Raw genomic sequence first — 24929 nt, 5'->3', positions numbered from 1 at the left:
TGTCATCCTGCCCTCTAGTGGCAGCAGGTGTCATGACAGAAGAAGAGTGGGAGAGGTTTCCATGATCAGCTCCTCTCAGTAAGGATATGAGGAAGAGATGAGGAAAGGAAAATCCTTTGGTGAGAAATCTTTTTTTCTCATGTAAACATCCAAAGTGCTGCACAGCTGGATCACAGCTGGTAGGCCACGAGATAGATAGATAGGTCGGTCGGTAGGTAGATGATAGATAGATGGTTTTATCCCTCTTGTAGTTTACAACAGGGTTAAAACCAAAGAAAAGTGAAGATGAAGTTAGTTAAAAAGAGTAAAAGTAAGACTGATATTGTGCAAAAGGGTGTAAACTAACCTCTCTTGCTGTGTCGCCTCCTCACAGAGCCGACGTAGCTCCACCTGTGTGGGACCAGTCTGTGTGCGCAGGTGGAGTAAGGAGATGGAGGTTTTTTGGGGGTGATGGTTGACTCGTCTTCTCACACAAACATCCACATTCATTCCCTCAGTTGCTTCCACAGTGCACTGAAATGCATGGTGCACAAAGCGGGCCAGCGCATGAATTTAAATGTCAAGTGCACTTGAGCGGGCAGCTGGCTCTGCACATTTGTGCCGCGCTCTCTTCGGTATGTACTGATTTGTATGTGGAGGTGCAGACAGCCTCCTGTCCCTCCTCACTTTGTTTCTCTCTGTTTCTGTGCCTCTTTCACCTGATTTATTTTTCACAACCTTACTTCCAATTTGCAGCTCCGCTGGAAGCCGTGCATCGAAGGCAGAGTTTATTTCTGCAGACCGGTGTGACATTTCATGTCTCAGAGGCAGCAAAATATCCCCCAGACCCTGGGAGGAGGAGTCCTACAAGAGGGGCGCGGATACACGAGGGTACAATTAAAATGGCATGCACAGTTCCAGCTAAATGCAAATAATTAAATACATTTGTTTGAAAAATTTAAAGCACCACTGAGAGTCCAGTCTGCTGTTAGGTCCAATGCTCACTTTGAGTCAGACTGAGCTACAAAAAATTTCTTTCAGCTCCTATAAAATGATTCATGTTCTCCAGGTGCTGCAGTAAACTTTCATGCCCAGCATCTGTGGAAAAGAGGACTTCCGAGGTCCAGCAGTGAGATGCTGGCAGTATTGATCCTGGTTTGGCCTCAAACAGAAACAAACCTGCTGACGAGAGCAAAGACGTGACGCCGAGGAGTTACCACTGAACTTTATTAGAGCTTTATTATGAAGGAGAACGCATGAACATACGTTACACCATCTGACTCTGAACTTCTCACAGACTTTCAGAGCTAAAGCATCCAGTCAGCAGGCAGAGGTACGCCTACAGGCTCCGCCCACACTAACCAATAAAACTGTGACCAGCAGTGAGCTGGCTCGTTTGGCAGCACTGCTGTGACATAAATGATGATGAAAAACAATGTTTGCTGTTGTAAGATCAGGATTCAGCGCTGCAGCTGATTGGACGTGTTTTAGTTTGACACCAGAGTTAACGCTGGTGTGAAACAGCAGCTCTCATGTTTCTCAGTTTTCCTGTGAAATGAAATCATGATTTTACTGTGGAGCAGCATCTTTGCTGCTTTCAAAGTCTATAAACATTTTTGATCATAACGTTTGATGGCCAGCAGTGTTACTTTGACTTTCGTATTAATGCTGTCTTTTCTTTCTGTAAAGCACTTTGACTTTATTTGGTATTATTATAAATATTATTGGCTAAACCTGACCGCTCGCTTCGATCCTTTCCTGACTGTTTCCTGGTTTGTTGTTGTCCTTGTTCAGGGATGTGTGGACACCGTGTGAGGTTTGTGTGTGTTTGTCCCTCAGGCTTTTATGATCCAAATATTGAACTGCAATAAATAAAACTCAGCAGGAGCTCAGCGGGGCGCAGAACTGCCCGCTTTCCTCCCAGGATGTACGACGTGTGCGCCTTTAATCAAGTGCACTAGTCCTCTGATAGGACTCGCCACCTATTCTACAGACACACACACACACACACACACACACACACACACACACACACACACACACACACACACACACACACACACACACACACACACACGTCTGCTTTACTTACACATTCTTACATCATCTTTGTGGATCATTTGGCCGGTGTGTTGGCTCCGTCTGCTCTGGTTTACAGAACAGCTTCAGTTTTATATCCAGCGGTGAAAAGAGGACAAGCAGTTACCTCATGTGTCCTCATGTTTTATGATGACATCAGATGCAAAAGACAACAAACATAAAAACAGTTATTTTCTGCCTGTTCTCCATCATGTCACTGTAAACATTCATTTCAGAAACAACTCAAAAAAATACAAATTTGGGTTTGATTGTCTTGCTGCCGGCTCAGCGGTCTCAGATTCCTGCTCCTCGCTGTCACATCCCTGCAGGTAAGATGACCCAGAAAAGACACCATGCAAATAAAAACATCAGAAAAATAAAGCAAAAAAGCCAGCAGAGGTCTTCAGGAGTGTAAAGCAGGAGGAGCATCATGACATGAGCTGGAGCTCTCTCTCTCCTGCCATCCTCTTCCTGTGTGTATGTTACAGGTGTGGTCCCAGGTGTGGGTCAGGTCTTCTAATCATCCAGTTGTCTGCAGCATCTGCCTCATATACTGGGCTTCAACATCACCAGACTGCAGGTTGTAGATCTGCCCTCCCCCCTGTGGCTCCGTCACTCTGGTGTTTCTTCATGGAGGTGACTGTTGTTGTGATTTGGCGCTAGATAAATAAAATTGAATTGAATTGAATTAATTTGGCGTCCTCCTCCTCAGCGTTCGCTCGCAGCCTTTTACTTCCTCTCTCTCTGTCAGTGTTTTGGTTCAAGCATGATATTAGTATTAGTTATAATTACTTCAATGTTAAATTTATCAGGTCTGAAAAGTAGAGCCAATGATGGCGTGTCACAAATCTGCGTTCTTTCTAACGTCCAGCAGGGGGCGACTCCTCTGGGTGTGATTGTGCAGAAGCTTCTGAGGAGAGAACGACCCTGCTGCTCAGTAAAAGTCTCTCCTGGTGAGTTTTTGGTTTCAGGCTGTAGTTTTGAGTCTGACTGAACAAAACATAAAGTTCATTTTGTGAATTTCAGCCCATCAGAGACAGCAGGGAGGATTATTTGGGGGGATTTACTGTCCCTGCAAAGACACCCAGGAGCCTCCTCTAACACCTCACTCACACATTTGTTCCCAACATTCAAACCACATCCTTGAACTGCCTCAGGCCTCCGTCACACTGAAGGCAGACAGCGGGCCTTTCTCCACTCGTCTGAATCCAGCCGTGGAGACCTCAGGTCCTCTGCTGCGTTCTTCTTCTTCTTGCTTTGTGTCTGTTGTAATTTTCAAAATCCCCCTCAGATTGGTAAAAAACAAAACCCAACTATGACAAAGAGCAGGCTGCTGCAGCAAATTAAGACAAGAAGAAGAAAAAATCCCAGCGCTTGCATCTTGGTTCCAGTCAGCACTGTTGGACAAACCTCCCGAGAACCGCCACTGTTGTTCTGCTAAAATAAGGCCTGCCTTATTGTATAAAGCACCGCAGGGAATCCAGCCAGCAGCTGCTGCTAAACACAGTCTGTGATATTCCTCCACAAACCTCCAAACTAATATTGTTTTGTAAGGCCTCAGTCATGCACAGCTAACACTGCAAAATAAGTTTTTATTGATGTGAGGCAACAAGATGTGAAAAACATGCAGACGTTTCTGAAAGTGTAAACTCGCAGGGCTGATTCAGTATCACTAATCAAACCTCCAGCTATCAGAACGTGTCATTTATGACTTCTGAAAAGTTCTTTCCCCAGGTCTCACCAATCAGGGGAAAAAAAAACTTTCTTTTTCCCCAAAGTCATTTTTCTCCTGACATCCCTGACTCTGACTTTTCTATTCTTGGCTCTGGATGATGTCACAGAGAGGGGATATCACTAACTGGGCCCCTTTGGCACAGAAGCTCCACCCACCTGCTGTTTATCTGACCTTCAATTAGAAAATTAGCTTTAAGGGGGCGGAGCTAAAACACTTTGTTTTCAGAGGATGACTTGAGGGGCCGCACAGGATCAGATGAAGAAGGATTATTTTCAATTGTGAATCATGCAAAGCTGCACTCGCCCAGCAGCGCGAAACGAGCAGACTCGATCACGTCATGACGAGAAGTTGTCACCATTATCTGCTCGTCTTCATCCGTAAGGTCGCATCATCGTTTTAGTGGATTTTGCGTCATTAATGAATTTTGTGCAGTAAAAAGTGAAATATCTATTTTTTCTTTTTCTAAATATCTATTTTTGTATTAGAGAACAAAAAGAATCATAAAATGAAAACAGTGCAGAACTTTGATGTTTGCTAAAGTTTAAACTGTCAGCGCCTTCCTCACTGACTCGATGATGGAAGTCTACAGTCTTCCTCTCTGAGTAAACCGTCCTCACGGGGACTTCAGTTAGCAGCAGGTTTAAGGAGCTCAGAAATGACGCTGTGCTGCCACCAAGTGTCCACAGTGGGCAGTTACACAGAGTGCAGTCCTCTTGCTGCCTGCCTTCTGTGAGCCAATCAGCTTCTGTTTCCTGTGCTGTCAGGCTCCAAACACTCAAACACATGAAATTTAAGAACAGGAAACACACTCATGTTAGCTCAGAATGAAACAAAGGCCAAACAAACCTACTGGGCTGACTTGAACATTTTCTGCCTGTGTTTATTCGTGTGAACATAGAAATGAAAGACCTCGGTGCAGGCTGCTTTTATCTGCAGTGACTCATTTTTATTGTCATGCTCATCTCAACAGGTTAGATTATCTCCAGCTCAGTGGAACCATCAACAAGTTACAGAACTACAGAAAGAACCAAAAATGTTCTTCAGCTGACGTCAGCCCCTCCTGTTCACTCGTTTATGGCTTTGTGTGTGTGTGTGAGTCCAGCACAGAGTCTGGAGGGTTTTAAATATAAGGATGAGATGAAGCTGAAGATGTGATGAAATCACAAGCAAACACAATTTTAGACAATTTATTACTTTAGGATATTTTTTATTAGTGAACGAGTCTTTAGTACAGATACTTTAAGGACTCGCAGGTCTTCGCATTAGACATTAGAGTGAAGGCTTAAATACTGTGACAGCATCACATCAGGGCAGGAAATGACCACAGGGTGACGAGCAGAGGTCAGTCTGTCTCTGTCAGCACTTTCTCTTCATGCTGTTACAGCCGCCATCATGAACTCCGATATACAAGCGTCCCACACACACACACACGCACGTGCACGCACACACACACACACACACACACACATCTTTATGTCAGGGAGAGCAGGCTGATATCGTAGCATCCATCCACCTGCAGCACAGAGAACCACCATCATGACTCTGCCCTCATTTCTAATGACACACACATGATCACACACACACACACACACACACACACACACACACACACACACACACACACACACACACACACACACACACACACACACACACACACACACACACACACACACACACACACACACACACAGCATATGTGCCTTCACAGAAATGTAATTTCAGATCATTTGATAAACTAAAATGTTCATCATCTCCGAGAACACGAAAGACAAGCTAACGACCAAATTTCATTACATCACCTCCATCATGAACACACTCATTACAGGACAGATGAGGCTGACTGTGTGTTTCACTCACATCGAACCGTCCGATGGATGCTGTCGTCTGATTGGTCTGCATCACCTCAGTCAGAGCCCACATCTGCTGGATGCTGGAGGATACGGTCTGCGGGTCAGGGAGACCCTGAGGGACACACGGGGACACAATCATACCCTCTGCTCCTTCCTGGATCATATTTAACATTTGAAGCTGAAGCTCTGAATTAGATCAATCAACAGAAATCAGAATTCAGGCACTCAGTCACATGACCGCACAAAAAAACTCTAACCAGGTCGACCACACGGGCAGCTGAGACACCAAAAACCCATGTCACCTGGAGGTAAACGCCTCCACAGAGGCAGAGGATACAGTTTCATATCTTGTCTGGCCCGGGAGCTGGAAACCATCGCCGCGGGAAAGGACGTCTGGGGTAAACAGCTTATCTGCAGCCACCGTGACCCGGCTCTGGATCAGCAGCAGCCAGTTTACTGCTGCCTCCATCGGTTAGTTTGTTTCTTTAACAGCAATAAAAAGGCTCTGCTCCTGACTCACAGTTAAAAACTTGTGACAGAAGTAACCTGTAAGTGAGCTTAGAGGCTATGAAAGCCTGAGGTCAGCCAGAACACGGAGGATGTTAATCCTTCCTCCTGTTCCCTCGCTGGTGTCTGATGCTGCTGAAGGTCTTCATAAATAAACAGCAGTGCTGCTAAAACTGAGGAAGCTGAGCGATGCTACTGCATGACAGGACTGGGACGTGAGTGAGGTGGAACACACACAAAATAATAAAAATACTAACTTAGCACCATCACAACACACAAAACCTCCTAAAGCAGCAGCTAAACTAAAGTCTCTGATCAGCTGGACTTCCTTTGTGCCTTTTTAATGGTTTGTTTGTCTGGAGTCACAGACGATAAATAAGAAAAGCTTCTTTCATTAGGATGCTTATCAAAAACAAATCAGAGCCCAGAGGAAGACTAGCTGCAGAATGATAAAACCTTCATTTGTGTTTCAACCCTGGAGAAGCTGAAACTGAATTTAAGTATGAAAACTGAGAAATGAGCTCATGAAATATGCAGCAAACGGGCTCTCAAAGCTCGGCGCCCTCATGTAGACAGAAACACGGTGCGTACCTCCAGATCAGGGTGCTGGTCAATGAGGGTCAGGTCAGACAGCCAATCAGAAACCTCCTTCTCTGGGTCCTGGAACGAGGAAGAGCGTTCGTTACACTCTGCAGCCGAGTTTCTATGACTTTGTTGTTCAGCTGGATCTCTGCTTCAGTTCTCACTCTGGCTCCACCTGCTGGTCGTTCAACAACAAACCCCAACATCCCGGAGCTTCCCCCCACCGATCCAATCCACAAGCTGCAGGAACGTGGAGTTTAGAAAATGTCTAAATGTTGCTCTGCTTGATTCTGATCTGCTGAGTCTCATCACACTGCTAGAAACACGGAGCACACACCAAGAATACCTGATCATCACATTCATTCACTCTGATCGAACCTCCACGTGTCCTTCCTGTGGGACAGGAAGCTTTAATGTTTAAATGGATCCAGTTTAACGTGTCACAGCTCTAATGTGCAGCCGTCACCTCAGAACGAAACAGCAGCACTGAGCACGCTCAGAGATGAAATCATTCATTTACCGCTCTGTGCCAGAAATCACCAGATTAACCTGCAGCTTCATCCTTTGTCTGATTCATTGTTCGATTTTTATGTTCTTGTTAGATTTTATCACAATTTATTGTTCTCATCTAATAATCTCTGACTGGAGCAGGTGACACTCGCAGGGATTTAATAGTATGTGAGCACGCTCAGAGCCTGAGGAGGAGGCTAACATGTAAAAGCTGTGAGGTGTTCCAGTTCAAATCGTGATAGAGGGGTTGGCACCACTGCTCCACCTTCTCACACATTTCCTTAAATGTGTAAATGTGGTCCACTGACTGCTGGGAATCAGTGGAGTTGAGACAGGTTTAAACCTTCTGAGAGAGCCAGAAAAAGGCCCTGTGAGCGCAGCTGCTCAGCAGACACAGTGTAAACACAGAGAAGCAAAGAGCGCCAAGCTGGATCAACAAAACATCGTCCACGTCAGCTTCAAATATCGCCCATCTGCCCGCGCTGTGAGGAGTTACTCAAACTTTCACTCTCCTCCTCCACATTTATGCTGTTGTGATGCTGGGCTGGAGGTGGACTGGAAGAAGCACTAGTTAACGTTTCCCTTCAAAGTGACAGCGTGCTGATGTTACCTGAGGGCCTGACAACAGGAAGCACAGGTGAGCCGGCAGAAGTAAAAGCCAGAAGCTTAATGGCACCACAAATCAGACGCTTCCTACAGCACAACGCTGATGCTGTGCACATGAACGCGAGCAGAGCCGCTCTGAACAGACCTCACTGAGTTCATTATTGTCCCTCTGCTCTCTCACTGAGTCTGTGATTAATGTCACTTTACCTTCCTGCACTCCTGACTCCTCTGCACGTTAACAACATTAGAAAAACTCACCGGCTCCGTGTGAGGGAATATTTTAATGTCTTCAAGGCTGAAGGTTAACCAGGCCAAGGACGGCTGTCTCAGGATCAGCCGCACACACACCACGTGATCCGGCTCCACCTGCATCTGAGGCACGAACGACAGCAGAGGAAACCCGGCTCATCAGAATACATGATCCAAACACCCATCCATCCACCCACCCATCATCCATCCATCCATCCATCCATCCATCCATCCATCCACCTATCCAGCCACCCACCCACCCACCCATCCATCCATCCATCCACCCACCCATCATCCATCCATCCATCCACCTATCCATCCACCCACCCATCATCCATCCATCCACCCACTCATCAACCATCCATCCATCCACCCACCCACCCATCATCCATCCATCCATCCACCTATCCATCCACCCACCCATCATCCATCCACCTATCCACCCATCTAACCATCCGTCCATCCACCTATCCATCCACCCACCCACCCATCATCCATCCATCCACCTATCCACCCATCTAACCATCCGTCCATCCACCTATCCATCCACCCACCCACCCATCATCCATCCATCCACCTATCCACCCATCTAACCATCCATCCATCTGCCTATCCATCCACCCACCCACCCACCCATCATCCATCCACCCACCCACCCATCATCCATCCATCCATCCATCCATCCATCCATCCACCTATCCATCCACCCACCCATCATCCATCCATCCATCCACCTATCCATCCACCCACCCATCATTCATCCATTTATCCATCCATCCACCTATCCATCCACCCACCCACCCATCATCCATCCACCCACCCACCCATCATCCATCCATCCATCCACCTATCATCCATCCATCCATCCATCCACCCATCATCCATCCATCCATCCATCCATCCATCCATCCATCCATCCATCCACCCATCTAACCAGCTATCCATCCATCCACCCACCCGTCCATCCAACCATCCACCCCCCCACCCATCCATCCAGCCACCCACCCACCCATCCTACCCCGTGACAGCTGGTATAACAACATACAAAAACATCAACTGAAGTTGTTGAAGAACTTTACAGAAGCTGCTGCGATTCTGATCAGAACGTTTTCAGGTACATTGAAAATGTATTTATTGACTTTTTAGTTTCAGCTTCATTTGTTACTTTTTAATTTTTGTGTTTGAACTCCTGTTTGTTTGTTTTTTGTTTGATTTCTGCTGATTTTATGACTGATTCTTCTGGTTAAGTGTAAAGTTTTGACGTTATTCCTGAGATGAGTTGGGGTTGGTTTCAGTCTCTCGATGCTCTGGCTTGTTGAGTTCTTCCTGGTAGTTTTAGTTCCCCGAGTCTGTCCAGTCTGTCTCGTCTGTGGTTTCTGTTGTCATGTTTGTTCTGATTAGCTTCGACTCTGTGTTCAGTGTTTCTCTTTTGGTCATTTCCTGTTTTACTCTGACAGGGTGTTTTGGCTCAGTTTCTTTCTTTTTACATTTTTTTTTACTTCTTTGTTCTTCTTCTCTTGCAGACTCCAGAAATGTGAACTTTTAGCCAAATAACGATCAAAACTTTGTTTTATTTTCATGTTTTCCTGCATTTGGATCGATCACAGCACAGGATAACTTTACCGTCCTTTGTCCTGTGTTTGGTGTTTGCACCTCTCAGACTCGTCCCGTCCCTTTGCTTTGTGTAACCAGCCTGACTCCAGTGTCTGCATTTAGCTCTTTTTTGTATTAAAACAAGACAAATATTTATGAAAATTAAACACTTAAAAGGGTAAAAATGGAAGTGGGAGCATCTTCTTGCTTCTTCTGAACTCCAGCCAACATTTTTTCAAATCATTGAGTCTTTTGAGGTCCCGACGAGGTGCAAGAATCAGTGCAGCAACAGAACACAATGAATCTCCCTCAAGGCTAAATCTGACGAACACTAAACCCATAAGAAGTGACTGTACATAATTTATGCTATCACAATTACCGTTTAAACTCATCAGCCTCGCAGCGCCGACTGAAGTAAACAAAAATGAAATCTTCATTCACCACCTGGCTCTATTTGCATAGAGAATAAACAGAGGAAATGAAGAATAAGTCACAGTGTATTGTCTCCAAACTTACAAACTTATTGTGAGTTTCTCGGGGAGCCGGCTGGCTCGACGCCACCACAGCTGAGAGGGAAAACAAACTGGAGCCGGCTGTGGTGGTTTTTATGCCCAGCGGGATACATCGATTTACAGATCTGACGATTGCGGTTAATCCTCCTGTTGTTAGCAGAGGCACAGCAGCTCGGTCTGGCAGCACAACAGGCGGCAAAGTTTTCTCAACTTCTGCCATCAGAAGCGAATAGGCAGAGCGGCTAACGAGACGCTGCTCTGTGACCCCTTTCCTCTCGTTTCTTTACAGAGCTGCTCCCAAACTTTGACCTGCAGGGGCTTGACATGTGATATCAACTGCAGCTGGCTGAAAGCTTCATTTCTGCTGGCTGTGTCATCACTGTCACTGATCTTTATATCAAAGCGTTAGTGTTTTGGCTAATGCCGAGCTGGTTTCTGGTACTAGATGTGACCATATTTAGATGAGAGAATGGACTGCTCAGTAGCAATCCTAACCCGAACCCTGACCTCAGACTACGCGTGTTATTGGTCACATGATGTCATTAAAAATGCTCCAACAGCACAAACACGTCCAGAGGTCCAGTTCAGGTGAAGCTAACAGACAACTAGCAGCTACACCCACCTGTTTCACCAACCACCTGTCAGTCAAAGAGGCCATGCCCCTCAACCTTTCTAAAGGCTACCCCCCCGCTGCGCCAGTGAAGGTGTTATAATGGGGGAATTATCTATAGAGACTGAAACAGTTACATATTAAAATAATCATATTTACAGAGAGTCTATGGAGACTGACTCTCTGCTGGAGCCTCTGCTGGATGGTAGAGGAACTGCAGGTTCAGTGATGATGTTTTTCCTGATGTGAGTTTTGTTATGAGCAGAAGAACTGTCTTATGTCTGAAACTGTGGAGGGTAATGATATATTTTAAACACACAACGTTATCATGTTTAAGTCCAGGGAGATGTTTGTTGGACAGAAAGCAGGAAAACCAGTCAGTGATGTCCATAAGAGCGGGCTGCTCTTAACCTGTGGACTTTACTTAGAATCCATCCTTTGACGTCTGTGCTGTGATGAACGGCGTCAGGCTCTTAGTGACAGCGAGCAGTTACACCTCCTCACAACAGTATTTGAACCCAAACAACCATCTTTTTCTAACCCTAAGCAGAGAGTGGAAGGTAGAGTAAAAAAACCTGCTGGAAAATAAAAGAAGTGCATAGACAGAGATCAATATGAGCAACTGTGAGCATTATACCCTGCCTCCAGCCTCCTGCACTGCAGAATTTCCAGCTCGCTGAAAACAGACCATTATCTGTCAGCAGCTGATGTCTCAGTTTCTCCTGGTGTCATAAGTGCAGCAGTTTCTTTTAACTAATGGAGGTCATTCCTTACTTATTTAACAATGACCTTTGGATGAGTTTAAAGAAAAGGTGTGATATAAAAGAAAACTGCTTTCGACATCAAGGTTCCTCCTCAGCACACCTGCAGCATTAAAGGTCATCACAACAGGTCTGGCTCCTTCATGCACCGACAGCGTGGGGACAGATTACTCTGGACATGATCACTGACAACAAACTAAGCAAAAACTGTCTAAAAACTAACGCAACATTATATAAAACTAAAAACAAGTTGAATGAAAAACCAAATACCACATGTGACCGTCTCATATACGACCTGCTGTGAAGGTTTGATGGGAGATAAAAATGGGTCAGATTATTAGGAAAACCACCGGTTTATGCCTTTTAAGATAAAAAGATTTGCCTTTTAAATCGTTTATGATTACATGATGCCAGAATGATTTCCAAGCTATATTCAGGTTTGAAATGAGAGGAATAAAGTTTGAACTCAGAGGAAACGATGTTTTTCTGTACAACAAACTTATCAGATGGTAAACAGAAAACACTGATCTTCAAGTGCTGTGAAAAGTTCAGGTTTTAATCTTCAGCAGTTTTGCATTCACTTGAACTCGTGTCTGCAGTCTAATATTTTTATAGTTAAACTGTAGCAGTGACTGAAAAGCCAGATTTAAGGTGAGCACAGGTGCAGCCCACCTGCGTTCGGTGAATGGTGTAGTAGTCCTGGGAGCCCCTCTCAGTGTGGGGGTTGTCCATCAGGGGCAGGTCTCTCAAAGCCGTGCACCACTTGGCGGGGGCCTCCTGCTCGGGGTTCCTCCTCAGCAGACGCACCGTCACGTAGGCTGTGTAGTAGTTCTTAAAGGTGACCTCCTCGATCTGGAAGAAACGCAGTGATGCAGGAGAAACATCAGCTCCCATCACAGCCCCGAAATGTTATATTTTTAATTTCTATTTAAAAAAGACCAGAACTAATGACAGCAGATGTGTTGGATTCAGCATGAATATCAGAAAAAATCTGCAGAAATTTGACCTCCTCAGGGCTCGAGATCAGTTTCGTTGGAAATATTATTTAATAAGGGCTTCCTTTTAATCTGTGAGTGTATATATAGTATAACCCTTCCACACAGAGAGAATCTAAACTCCAGAGGAGCTCCTAATTGAATACTCTCAACTTTTCCCTTTAGACTCCGCGGCTCACTTCAGCTTGTCCTTCATGTCTTCTAGTCACACTCATGAGAACAAAAGCTTTGAATGTTAGCTTTTATTGAATGTTATAATCTGATTAAATGAAACATTAAATTGCAACTTGATTTGTATTTTGCATTTCTTGAAATGTGACTGGAACACAGAGCTGCTGACAGGAATAAAAGAAAGTTTCTTGGAGATGTGCTGGATGAAGTGAAACTTCATTAAACCATGCTGGGCCTGGAAGGGAAATGCCTCCCGTCCATTCCGGGTCTTAACCTATTATCTAAGAACACTGTATCTGCCAAATCTCTGCATTAAGGCCTAAATGGAGCACACAGCTCGCTGCTGAAAACTCCTTTGTGCATTAGTGGCTCCAGGCAGACGCCTTTGAAGCTCGCAGCTTTGCGCTAATGAGGAGTCACTCTGCATTAAAGACGACTTTAAATTAGGACTAAATGCTGAAAAGTGGGTCAGCACCCAAAATGTTTGAAGACGCTCCCGAGACAGGAGCACAGCTCTCTATTTAAACAAATGCTGTGAGTGTGTGCGCTGCCGCAGGGAGGCCCACATGGAGGGATGTTCTGCTGCTTTCAGGTTTTTAACTTTGCGCTGGAGGCCAAAAGGCGACAAACAGAACTTTAGTCGCGTTCTTTCTCCCGCAGCAGAAAATTCACTTCCAATAACGAACACAAACAAAGTTAGGCTGCACGTAATAATTACTGTTACTGAATATAATATTGTAAAATCATATCATTATTTTGTCTAAGAAATGGAAAGAAACAGTAAAAAGCATCTAAAAGTGTCTGGATGCATGTTCAGTAATGCAGGTAATGTGACAAAGTTGATTGTGTTGGCCTGGATGCAGCGTTTTCTCAGGCCTTATAAACCGCACAGCTGCGTAATAACTGAAACCAACACCACTGACTAACAATGAGGCGAGATCTGCTTCATGATTGTTAATGTGCAAAACTGCCAATCAGTGAACATGAGTACTATTCACAGAGAGTGGGGAAGGCTCCAGTCACGGAGTTGTAAGACGGAGGCAGACGGGTACTGTCAGGCCCCCTCCTCAGTTCAGACATGGTCGCTGCCTTCACATAAACGTCTTTGGTTCAGGTGTGTGGATGACACCTGGGTCAATCAAACCTCAATGCGATCAGTGAAATGATGGAACGTCCTAACTTGATAAAACATCAAGTTCACCACGGAGGATATGAAAACTGACAGGCTAGCCTCAGACTGTGAGACTAATGGGGGACATTTTACAGTCAACCTGTACAATAAAGAGCCACAGATCAGTATTTAAGGTGTGACTCTCATCATCCACTGGAGTACAAACAGAGAGTCACTGGGATGCTACAACACAGAGCGAACACCATCGCAGTCACAGTCACAGCGGCCAGGGAAGCAGAAGAACATCACATCAAGAAGGCCCTGAGTAAATGTGGTTATCCCAGCTGGACATTTGTCAAAGCTGGGAAGCTCCTAAAGAAAGCTCCAGCTGATCCAGAAGAGAAGGACAACCACTGCCTAAGCAAAAGCCCTTAGTGATCCCTCATGTGTCAGGAGTATTGGAGCACCTCATCTCTGTGGCTTTTAAACCCCAAAACGCGTTACGCCAAAAACTGGTCCACCTTAAGGATCGGGTCCCACGGTACAGCCAGAGTAACACAGTGTACCCAAACAACCTCTGGCTAAGATGACGGGACCACACAGAAGAGCCACCAGGCCAGGACTCCGCCATCTCTCTGTGGATGGCGCTCAGGGCCACTGATCAGTGATCTTCACTGTTTGCAAAGGTGCTTCTTTTATTTTGCTCTAAATTATGTCAAAAACCCCAGAAAATACAGTTTTTCCTGGAAAAATCATCAAAGTTTTTCATTAATTGTCACAAAAGGTGCTGGGTGCCATGATGTTAAAATTTCAAAGTCTAGTATACTTCACCAAATGTTAGTTACAGGAATTCATCAGGACATTTCAAAAAGTGTCATTACTACAAAATAAAAGCCTCTGATTAAATTATTGTAAACTATAAAAATGGTTTGTCTCTGATTTTCAGAATAAAAGCCCCAAATGTCAGATTTTTGACTCTCTTTTTTTTATCCTTAGCTTAGTTAGTGGAATTTACCAGGCATAACTTACAAAATAAAAGCCTTCATTTAGCATTTTCATCCTTTTTATGGTGTAACTATCAGCTTCTCTGTCTGCAGCTTTTCTTTTAGCTATAAAATGTCCTTCAGCTCCACTGTCTGTCAGCGCATCATCTTCCTTCTTATTCTGGCTGTTGATTGGTTCTTTGATTGGAGCCCGAGAGGGACACCTACTATCATGACCATCAAAATCACCTCAGCATCCTGTGACTTGTTTAAAGTGTCTGAGGAACACGTGAAAAAGTTCAGTGTTCGGGTACTGGGAAGACAAGTAGAAGTTGATAAAGCCTCAGGAGGATGTCAGACAGAAAGCATGGAGGACACTGTAGGTAACAGATCAGGTGAGGCACTCGGGAGCTCTCTGCGTTTGCTTACATTAACAGGCTTTCCAAACGGGAGGTTGACGTCGACGACACAGACACCGGAGTGAGCCGTGTCTGCTTTGGTATCTCCGATCTGCAGGTAGACCGGAGCTTTGACAGTGAAGTTCACAGGCTTGGTGTCGTCAGGGGTCATCGTCTGGAAAAACAAATGAGAGGTCTGAAGTGAGTGACCTGTCTGCCACACACAGCAGCTTGTTATAACCGCCATATTAAAGGTGGTGCTTATTCATAATAATAATGAGCTCAGCACAGCAATTCCTGTGAGCCAAATCCTCAGGCTGCAGACCGTTCTACACTCTGAGCCTAAAACTTTTTCCTACTCTTAGATCTCTGTGATGTCACTCAGAGCCTCACGCACCTGCTGTTTAAACCTTCTGTTTTTGAAAGAAAGCCAATCAGAAGAAAGTTGTCTTTAAGGGAGATCAGTAACACAGTTTGTCTCAGACATGATGAGCTGAGCTGAGATAAAGAAGGATTATTCTGATCTGTGACTTATGCTAAGCTATTCTGCAAGAAAAATCTGAAGCTGAAACTGAGAAGAACAGATCAAACTTTAAAACCTTTTCTCCTGTAAGAAAAATGTTCACACTGAATTTCTGTGTCAGCTGAGATTGATACGAATGCCTTTGAATTATTACATTTGGATGAATTTTGCACTTCAGCAGCCAAACTGGTTTTAATATTTAAAACGGGAAAGAGCTTTTAGTGACCTCTCAGTGTGTGCTGTGCTGCTTCAGTCCTTAGATTTGTTACCCACGCATGTACAGGATTTAGTGCAGTGCTGTCAGCTAAAAACACATCCCATCGTTCAGACAATCAAACAGTGAGTTCCAGCTTCTGTTCTACAGTTGATCTTTGTTTTCTGAATGCTTCTTTACGCACCGTGCAACTCGGACAAACTTTAGGGAGGAATAAAGCTAAACCTGGGCCTAGTTCTGCAGTCTAATGAAAGGATCAGGAGGACAGCTGTCAGTGCTGCAGCTGCAGATGTGCGCGCTCTGTCAGCACCACGGACAGCGACCGCACCGCCGCTGGATCCTTCCGCAGCTCCAAACCAAACAGTTAGCACGGAGGCTAACAGCTCCACAGCTAACCGAAGGCTAAACACTGTCGGTGATTTTAGGCTAAAACAAACCGAAGAAGAGAAGCTGCTCTGCTTCGGGGCTCACCTTTCCGTGTTTCAGAGGGCTCACAGTCGGTGGAGGTCAGCAGAAAGATGAAGAAAAGGCCCAAATGAACCGCTGAAAGTCGCGGATGTTGACATGCTAAAGAGAATCAGTTTTGCTTCCTGGTTGTCACCATGGCGACCGGGGCAGTCTTAAAGGGCCAGCAGTATGTCAAAAAAATGGAAACCGTCCCATCAATGGAGCTGAAACCGGAAAATATAAGTTTTTGCTGTAAAAATTATGAAAACTTTTAATTAAGTATCACAAAAGGAGGAGGGTGCCATGATATCAAATTTTCAAAGTAAAAGCTATTGGTTTCTTATAGAAAGACTAGTATATATTTCATACTTTTCCAAATGTTAGTGACAAGAATTCATCAGGACATTTCAAACAGTGTCGTTCCTACCCCCCGCCCCCATTACTACTCAAAGCACTCGTCAGCATGAAAGCCTTTTCTTAGTTAGTGGAAGTTACTAGGTGTAATTTACAAAATAAAAGCCTTCTGTTGACCGGAAGAGTCTTAAAGGGCCAGCAGCCCTCTGAGCGGCAGCAGTCTCCTCATAGATGGAGCCTGTTGTTCAGTTTAGTGTGGGCTCCATAAAAAGCCCCCCCAATCATAAAGAAAAACTAAGCTTTTTCTGAGGTCCTACTCCTGTTTTCATGACAGCTTGATCGCATCGAGCTTGCCTATGATCTTTTTTATTAATCAAATCATTCTACACCTAACACTTAAAAAAAGAGAAAAAAACAGAAATACAAAGAAACAAATAAGAAAACCATTAAAAAATAAATATTTGAGTCTTCAGTTCTGGTCTGTGTGATTATAGCCTCGGTTTCCTGCTCTTCCTCTTCTGCTGAGGCTCAAAAAAAAAAAAGAAAAGAAAAGAAAAGAAAAGAAAGAAAGAAAGAAGCTCATCTGCTTCAGGGATGAACTGAGCTCTTCTGCAGAAGAGTAGTTATTTGAGTTCCTGTTGTCTTACATCACTAAAAGCAGTCTGTCCATTCTCCTCTGACCTCTGATGTCAACAAGACATTTCGTTCCAGAGAACTCCTGCACACTGGATAGATATGAGAGATGTTTGAGCTTCAGCAGGTCACCATGACCACACCTCCAAGTCTAAATACAGTGAGTTGCTGACATGTTATTGGCTGATTACATAGTTGTGATAATGAGCAGTTGAACAGGTGTACCTAATAATGTTGCAGGTGTGTACATCAGCACTGATTTAGTAAAACTCATGTTTCTTTATTTGATTTTGCTTTGCTAAGACGAGTCTTTTATATATGACACCATATAATAATAATAGTTTTGTAAGAATAAAAAGTTTTCAGATTCTAACATTTGTCTTTGTTCTTTAAACATTTATCCTGTTTTCTTAAGAGTAAACAGCCACGGTCACTATTCAGTGAAACCTAAGGGCACGGAGTCTTAGTTGCTTTTTGTTCATTTTTCTGTCCCTTGTCTCTTTTGCTTTATTTTGAAAGTCGGCTCTTGGTGTGCTCCTCTGTGTTTTTACTTCCTTCATGTGTATTTCTTGTCCTGGTTAGAGTCTCAGCTCACCTGTTCTCATTACCCTCCTCTCTGTGAGCTCAGTCTGTGTCTCTTTCTCAGGTTTTCTTCTTCTCTTTCAGATCTGGGTTAATTTGCTGGTTTTCCTACACTTTGGTCCAAGCTTCCTGTTTAACTCTGGGTTTAAATAAAGGATCTTTTAAAATTACTGTCAGCTATTGATTCCACGAGCTGATACGCAGAGGGCATCCAAAACCAATCAAATCACTTGGAAACCACAGAGTCAGCTACCTGATACATTTTCACTTTCATTATTGATTAAAGAAACAGATACAAGTCTGGCAGTTAACTTAGATAATAATATGAATAAAAATATGTTTAATAGTTATTTACTGTGCTGTTACACCAAGTGTAAGTCTCATTGTTAGAGACCATGTCATGGTGAGACCATTAAGGGGTAAATATGTCCCAGTTACATATTCCAGCCTGTTCTGTGTGCTCTCATCAACAGCAGATGGCATCCTTACTGCACGGATCTCACCTGCATCATTTTAACGGCCTCCATCTCCTCCTCTAAGAGTCATTGCTTCATTTCTTCTCCACCCTGCACAAAAAATATAAAAAATAAAAACAGACAATCTCTGGTCAAAATGAGATTTGGGTGCAGCAGCGGTATCAGGATGAGGCAGCACACCTGTGGCTTTATCAGCCGGCAGCAGGAACCAGCTGTTATTAGGGGCTGAGCACTGAAGCTGTGGACACAGCTGCCACCTTTCTACCTTTCCTTTTACATCTTCCTCTTCTGCACACTGAGGCCGAGTGGTGAAGATGACTGAAATTAGGCACTGACAGGGTCAAATATAAAACATTATACAGCACATTAATTTTAAATCGTCACCAAAATTGGCAAAATCATCTTCAGCCCAGGTCTCACAAAATATATCACATATGATTACTGACTTCTGACACTGTTTGACTTTTATAGTCAAAGACAAAGTTTAGCTAACAAACAGGAAGGAAGGCAGGACAAAGACATGCTGTGGAAGAGAGCCAGAGATTAATAATAACTAATAAACATGACTGCAGTCTGACAAAAAAACTGTTTTTGTTGTCTATAGATGATTTCCTATTTTAATTCCTGACTTTTAAGCCTTAACGTTTGCATGGTTGAGGGCGTGGCCTAATTTTCACCTGGTAAAGGCTGTTTGACCATTAAGAGATATGCATGTTTGACACCATCCATCCATCCATCCATCTTCATCCGCTTTATCCGAGTCCGGGTCGCGGGGGCAGCAGCCTAAGCAGAGAAGCCCAGACCTCACTCTCCCCAGCCACCTCCTCCAGCTTATCCGGGGGAACACCAAGGCGCTCCCAGGCCAACCGAGAGATATAATCTCTCCAGCGTGTCCTGGGTCTGCCCCGGGGCCTCCTCCCGGTGGGACATGCCCGGAACACCTCACCCAGGAGGCACCCAGGAGGCATCCTTGTCAGATGCCCGAACCACCTCAACTGGCTCCCTTCGATGTGGAGGAGCAGCGGCTCTACTCTGAGCCCCTCCCGGATGGCCGAACTTCTCACCCTATCTCTAAGGGAGAGGCCAGCCACCCTTCAGAGGAAGCTCATTTCTGCCGCTTGTATCCGCGATCTCGTTCTTTCGGTCACTACCCACAGCTCGTGGCCATAGGTGAGGGTAGGGACGTAGATCGACCGGTAAATTGAGAGCTTCGCTTTAACACTCAGCTCCCTCTTCACCACGACGGACCAGTGCAGCGTCCGCATCACTGCAGCCGCAGCACCATCGATCTCCGGCTCCCTTCTCCCATCACTCGCGAACAAGACCCCAAGATACTTGAACTCCTCCACTTGGGGCAGGAACTCATCCCCGACCCGGAGTGGGCACTCCACCCTTTTCCGGCTGAGAACCATGGCCTCAGATTTGGAGGTGCTGATCCTCATTCCTGCTGCTTCACACTCGGCTGCGAACCATTTCAGTGCGAGCTGGAGGCCTTCACCTGATGAAGCCAACAGAACCACATCATCCGCGAAAAGCAGAGATGAGATTCTGAGGCCACCGAAGCGAAAGCCCTCCGCCACTTGGCTGCGCCTAGAAATCCTGTCCATAAAAATTATGAACAGAACCGGTGACAAAGGGCAGCCCTGGCGGAGCCCATCACCCACCGGGAACGAGTCTGACTTATTGCCGGCAATGCGAACCAAACTCTTACAACGGTTGTATAGGGATCGAGTGGCCCGTAGCAATGGGCCAGACACCCCATACTCCCGCAACACCTCCCACAGGACACCCCGAGGGACACGGTCGAATGCCTTCTCCAAGTCCACAAAACACATGTAGACTGGTTGGGCAAACTCCCATGCACCCTCAAGTATCCTTGAGAGGATAAAGAGCTGGTCCAGTGTTCCGCGACCAGGACGAAAACCACATTGTTCCTCCTGTTTGACACTTCCACTATTTTTTCCTTATCAGTACTAGTTCATCATTGTATCTTTATCCACTAGCCCGAGAAAGACACTGTGACTCTGTGGCAGGAGATCCAAATCCCAAACTGATCTGATCCAATCTGATTTTGTGCAGTAGGCTCCTCTTGGCTGAACTAGTAGCTCTGACAGTCTTGCTAGTTAACTGTAAAACTGAAAAAAGGTTTAGCAGTTTAACACTGATGCAGATCAGTAGTTGGATAGCTCACTACTGCAGGTACAGATCTGCAGCATGGATCAGATGCAGGAGTGTCTGCAAGGAGCTCCTGCAGGCACAACACTGCCAGTGACATTAAGCTGGAGCAGACAATGAGGAAAAAGATCAAACACACGAAAATCCTTCGAGGTAAAAGTGCGAAAAAATCAGTCCATATGAGATTAATGATGAAAAATCACATTTAGTTTAGCTAAACGTGACCATAAACATATGACTTGAAATGTGACCTGGTGTCCAGACTAATAGATTTGATGTTGGGATCTCTGCTGTGAGCAGATGCTCTGTCACTCAGTTTCTCACTCTGTGTTTTCCTCTAAGCCCCTCTATCCCTGTGCTGCTATCACTCCAGCACTGAAACCAAACACTGTGCCCCCCCGCCCGCCCGCCCGTCCGCCTCCGAGATACAGTACAATGGCATACATTCATCCATTCTGTTTATTGTGTTTGAAGCAGGGGGAGATGGGCTTTCCAAAGCCCTCAGATCAGTCAGTGTAGGAAGCTGGCACCGTGGTCCCTCGGCAAAAACAATCCCCTTTTTTCCCAGATGGTCCGCACAAGCGAGCATGGAGCTGCAGGAGCTTAGCAAGAGAGAGGAGGGGGGGGGAGAAGTCCTTCATGTCCAAGGAGCAACATCCAGTTTTTATCTCAGAGACCCGAAGCCCTGGCATTCAGTCTGTCTGGCAGTTTATCTGTCTCCTTCCTTCTTTTATTTCCTTCTGCCTTTCTTTCTCTCCCTCTCTGTCTGTCTGTGTGCCAGTTGTCAGCACCATCTGTCTGGTTTCTCCACGATAAGAACTTGTTTTTTAAAGCAGACAAACAAGGACAGGCTGATGACTGTTTGTAATATTCCTCTCTGTGTCTCTGTCGCTTTTGAACCCGTCTCCCCTGCCGGGTGAAAAACCTCTGAGACGGGAGAGAAAATTCACCGGGCCCGGTCGATGATATGTTTCTTACATAAGAGCGCCACTGAGGTGTCACTCTTATGTAAGAAACATGCAACTGACAAAGTGCCGCTGCCTTCCCCTTTCACAGGATAACCTTGAAAGAATGTAGGCAAAGGGAGGAGAGCTGCGGAGAGTATTTGTCATGGTAAAATAAGAAAAAGATGCCAAAACAATTTCAAACAGTTTCAAACTAAAGCTGTAAGCCATCCACGGATCCAATTAGTGCAGAAAATGTAGGTAGTCTGAGGATTTCTAGGCTGGTGTTGGAGGGAGAAAAACTTCCAAAGTTCAATGTAGTTCTTTAAAATAGTTTCAAATATTTCAAAGCACAGCTGTACCTGAGTAACAGAAGAACACACTGATGAAATCCAACCAAAAACTAAAATGATGTAATAAAAATAAATATGAATGTGAACTCTGACCTCTGATGTGACTCTAATGGTGGACGTGTTTGTTACAGATTTCGATGAAAGTGTTCATTCGGGCAAGTTCAGCTCAGCGGTCTGACTTTTATACACGTCATACCCACAACTCCAAACTCATCTAGGGAAGCCAAACCAGGGTTTATTCAGTGGGACTCACAGGTACTTGTAGCTCTCCTCGATGTCTGCAATGTTGCCTTATGGGAGTATGAACCCTCAGTTCTGACTATCATCCCTCTCTTTGTTACCATCCGACTTTCTGATGTACGGTCTGGTCTCACAGTCTCGAGTAGCTGGGGTTCTACTCCTCTGGTGTCTCTGACTGTCTCCTTTCATGTATGAAGCCACGCTCCTGTTCATCGTAGTCGCTATGATGCCTGACAGGAGCTTCCATGTGGTGCTGAGGCAGGTTATCGATCCTCCCTGTCGTTGGATGGGAGTGGTCCCATCTGGGGGTCCCTGGGGATCAGGAGTATATGGCCTTCGGTTAGCCATTGTGGGTGTGTCTCGTCCATTAGCAGCTGTTTCGTTTGTGCTGCCAGTCGCTCATGGGGTGCAGTCAGCCTCTTCAGACAGGAGGTGTGAATCATGTCGGGGCCTGGTGCCGTCCAACGCTTCATGCATGAGACTCTGCCACTGATGGTTATGGGATCCTGTTCAGGGAGGATGCTCAGGTCCCACATGCTCTTCCAGTATTGCTCCGTCTCCAGCCTTGGTGGGGCTGTTCTCATATTGTTTCGCTGAATGTACACTTTGGATGGTTTACTCTTCAGACAGTTAGCCAAGGCTGTGAGTCTTTGCTTGGCGGTTTCTAAGACCTCAGGTTTGGGCTGCTTGCTCTACTTCTTAGGTACCTTCTTCATCACACTTTTGTGCAGCTCCAATAGTTGGCTAACTGCTCTCTTTGCTGACTTGATCTTGGCAACACTAACACTGGTTTGAACTGAGGAGGACGCCCACCATACTCGTTCCTCGCACACTGACAGTGATGTCATCACACAGCCACACCCAGTTAAAGAAGAGAGCAGAGGATAAACTCGAAATCTCTTCCTTAACAAAGAGCAGAACTCGAGATGTTGGAGGACAAATGTCACCTTTGAGCATGTTATTCACACAGAGATGCACTTCAGCTAAATCTGCATAACTGCACATCAGTTTGGTGACTTGTTGCATCCGACCAAGCCTCTCACTGAACATGCCAAAAGCCTCAGCAGAGGCTACCTGTAACACTGCACGTCTTTGGGAAGCAGTGAGATAAGTGTTGCTGCCAGCTGTAAGAAACAGACTGTCTCCTGTGTAATTCCAAGATGTGTCCTGTAATCTGACATTTTTTATTTGTGCAAGCATCAAAAGATAAAGAACACAATAAAGAAAGCTCTCATCAGTCACACACTCATACTGCACTGTGAAGGTAACAGAGGTTATTCTGTTGTGTCCTGTGCTGCAGCTTTGAATGGCTGACGTGAAATGCAGGGTGAAACGCGCCTCTGGGTTGTCCTGTTCTCTCTCCTGTGTGCAGTCCTCTCGTACATCTGCAGTCTGTCCTCTCCTTGCTTCCAGTTTCTGTAAAAGCGTGTCATCCATTGCCCGCTTTCTCTTTCTGGCTGCAAAGTGGCACTGTGGTGACGCAGGAAACACTGAGGATGTGGAGTGTGTGGGGTCGGAGAGGGAGACGGGGGATCGTGTTTAGGAGAGGAGGGGGTCTCTGGCTGGTGATGAAGAGTGCATCGTTTCAGGCCCAGAGCTGCTGCCTTCCTGTGCTGCTACTTCTGTTGTGTTGCTATTCAGTGTGCAAAGAGAACAACAAAGATATGGTTATGAAGATCCGCTTTTTTTTGTGTGACAGCATATTTGTGTAATGTGCACAAACTGTGCGTATCTGTAGACACACAGAGGAAAGAGGACGTTTCATTGTGGGGGAGGCATTTGGGCGCAAACAACCTGATGTGAACTTCATGTTTCACAGCAACATAAAACATGGACGTAGCAACAAAAGTGTGCAATCGTCTCATTAACAACACACACAGAGCGGCCTCTGGGTGAACAAACGACAAAGATTGTCGTTGGCTGTGTGGGCAGCAGCAGGCTAGCCACTGCTACCACAGTGTACACAACAATGTTAGCTTAATGCTACTCTCTGTGTCTCTCTGTGTTCGGCAAACTTGGAAGGATTTTCCATTTCTACCAACGCTGTAAATTATTTCTGGACTTCCAGAAGGAGCGATCCAGTTTAAGGCCACTGCTAATCTCAATGTCACGTTTCATACATACAGATCATTGTGGACTTGAGAGCGAGCCAGCCCATCCTCGCTACGTTTTACAGAAACACCACAGAGGTCATTTCAACCAGCATCATGTCTGTGTGAGGCTGCAGAGCCTCTGACTGGAAGATTTCTCTTCCCTTTGCTTGTCTTGAGCCAAACCCATGATCAGGGACTCCTCACACCCCCACCCTGTTCTCCCTGCTGGCCTCTGCAAACAGGTTCTGCAACAGCGTCCCCCCCAGGTCATCAGTCTGCTAAACCCAAAATGAGAATATGTTGCTCATACTGAACACCAAGTTTCTGTATATAGTATTTTTTCTTCTATACATTTCAATATATAAATATTTAAAAATACTTCATCCTGTGTTGAGTTAACTGCAATACAGTTTCACTGCTTGTGCTCTTGCTGCGTACTGACTGAGTCTGTCACCCTTTAACATTTATTTATTTTGACTTTTAACCTGCTGTATCTGTTTGATCCTTTTTGGGGGGTTTTGTTGTGTTTTTGATCATTTTTTATTTGATCTTAAATTATTTGACTGTTTTCACCTTTAAGCAGCCCTGTGAGTTTGGAATAATGTGCTCTGAAAAGGGGAGTATTTGATATTTTGCAGATGCACATACTGAAAGTTGTAGC

At 45.1% G+C, this 24929-nt stretch overlaps 1 protein-coding gene across 3 annotated transcripts; it reads right to left on the bottom strand.

The window, feature by feature from the left end:
- Positions 1–4983: 4983 nt before the first annotated feature.
- On the bottom strand, positions 4984–18557 carry nicn1 (nicolin 1). 3 transcript variants are annotated; one of them, XM_031735736.2, is made up of 8 exons: positions 18491–18557; positions 16443–16642; positions 15266–15409; positions 12249–12428; positions 8110–8223; positions 6745–6813; positions 5654–5758; positions 4984–5306 (listed from the first exon to the last, which is right to left on the bottom strand). In XM_031735736.2, the coding sequence occupies exons 3-8, from the start codon at positions 15404–15406 to the stop codon at positions 5265–5267; spliced, it is 651 nt and encodes a 216-aa protein (XP_031591596.1). In that variant the 5' UTR covers positions 15407–15409; positions 16443–16642; positions 18491–18557; the 3' UTR covers positions 4984–5264. The 3 variants fall into 3 exon arrangements, with proteins under 3 accessions (XP_031591596.1, XP_031591595.1, XP_031591598.1); XM_031735735.2 differs by lacking the exon at positions 18491–18557 and adding an exon at positions 17420–17525; XM_031735738.2 differs by lacking the exons at positions 12249–12428; positions 15266–15409; positions 16443–16642; positions 18491–18557 and adding an exon at positions 10210–11016.
- Between the last annotated feature and the right edge of the window lie 6372 nt (positions 18558–24929).

This window comes from Oreochromis aureus, linkage group 5, assembly GCF_013358895.1.
Source record: "Oreochromis aureus strain Israel breed Guangdong linkage group 5, ZZ_aureus, whole genome shotgun sequence".
NCBI classification, from domain to species: domain Eukaryota; kingdom Metazoa; phylum Chordata; class Actinopteri; order Cichliformes; family Cichlidae; genus Oreochromis; species Oreochromis aureus.
This window is presented reverse-complemented; position numbering and strand designations above follow the sequence as displayed.

Excerpts from the sequence above, each read along its gene's own strand:
- nicn1 (XM_031735736.2), bottom strand. The coding sequence starts at position 15,406 with ATGACCCCTGACGACACCAAGCCTGTGAACTTCACTGTCAAAGCTCCG. Across the intron at positions 8,224-12,248 it reads ACACCATTCACCGAACGCAG|ATGCAGGTGGAGCCGGATCA; the intron begins GTGGGCTGCACC and ends TTCGTGCCTCAG. Across the intron at positions 5,307-5,653 it reads CATCCATCGGACGGTTCGAT|GTGGATGGATGCTACGATAT; the intron begins GTGAGTGAAACA and ends TCTGTGCTGCAG.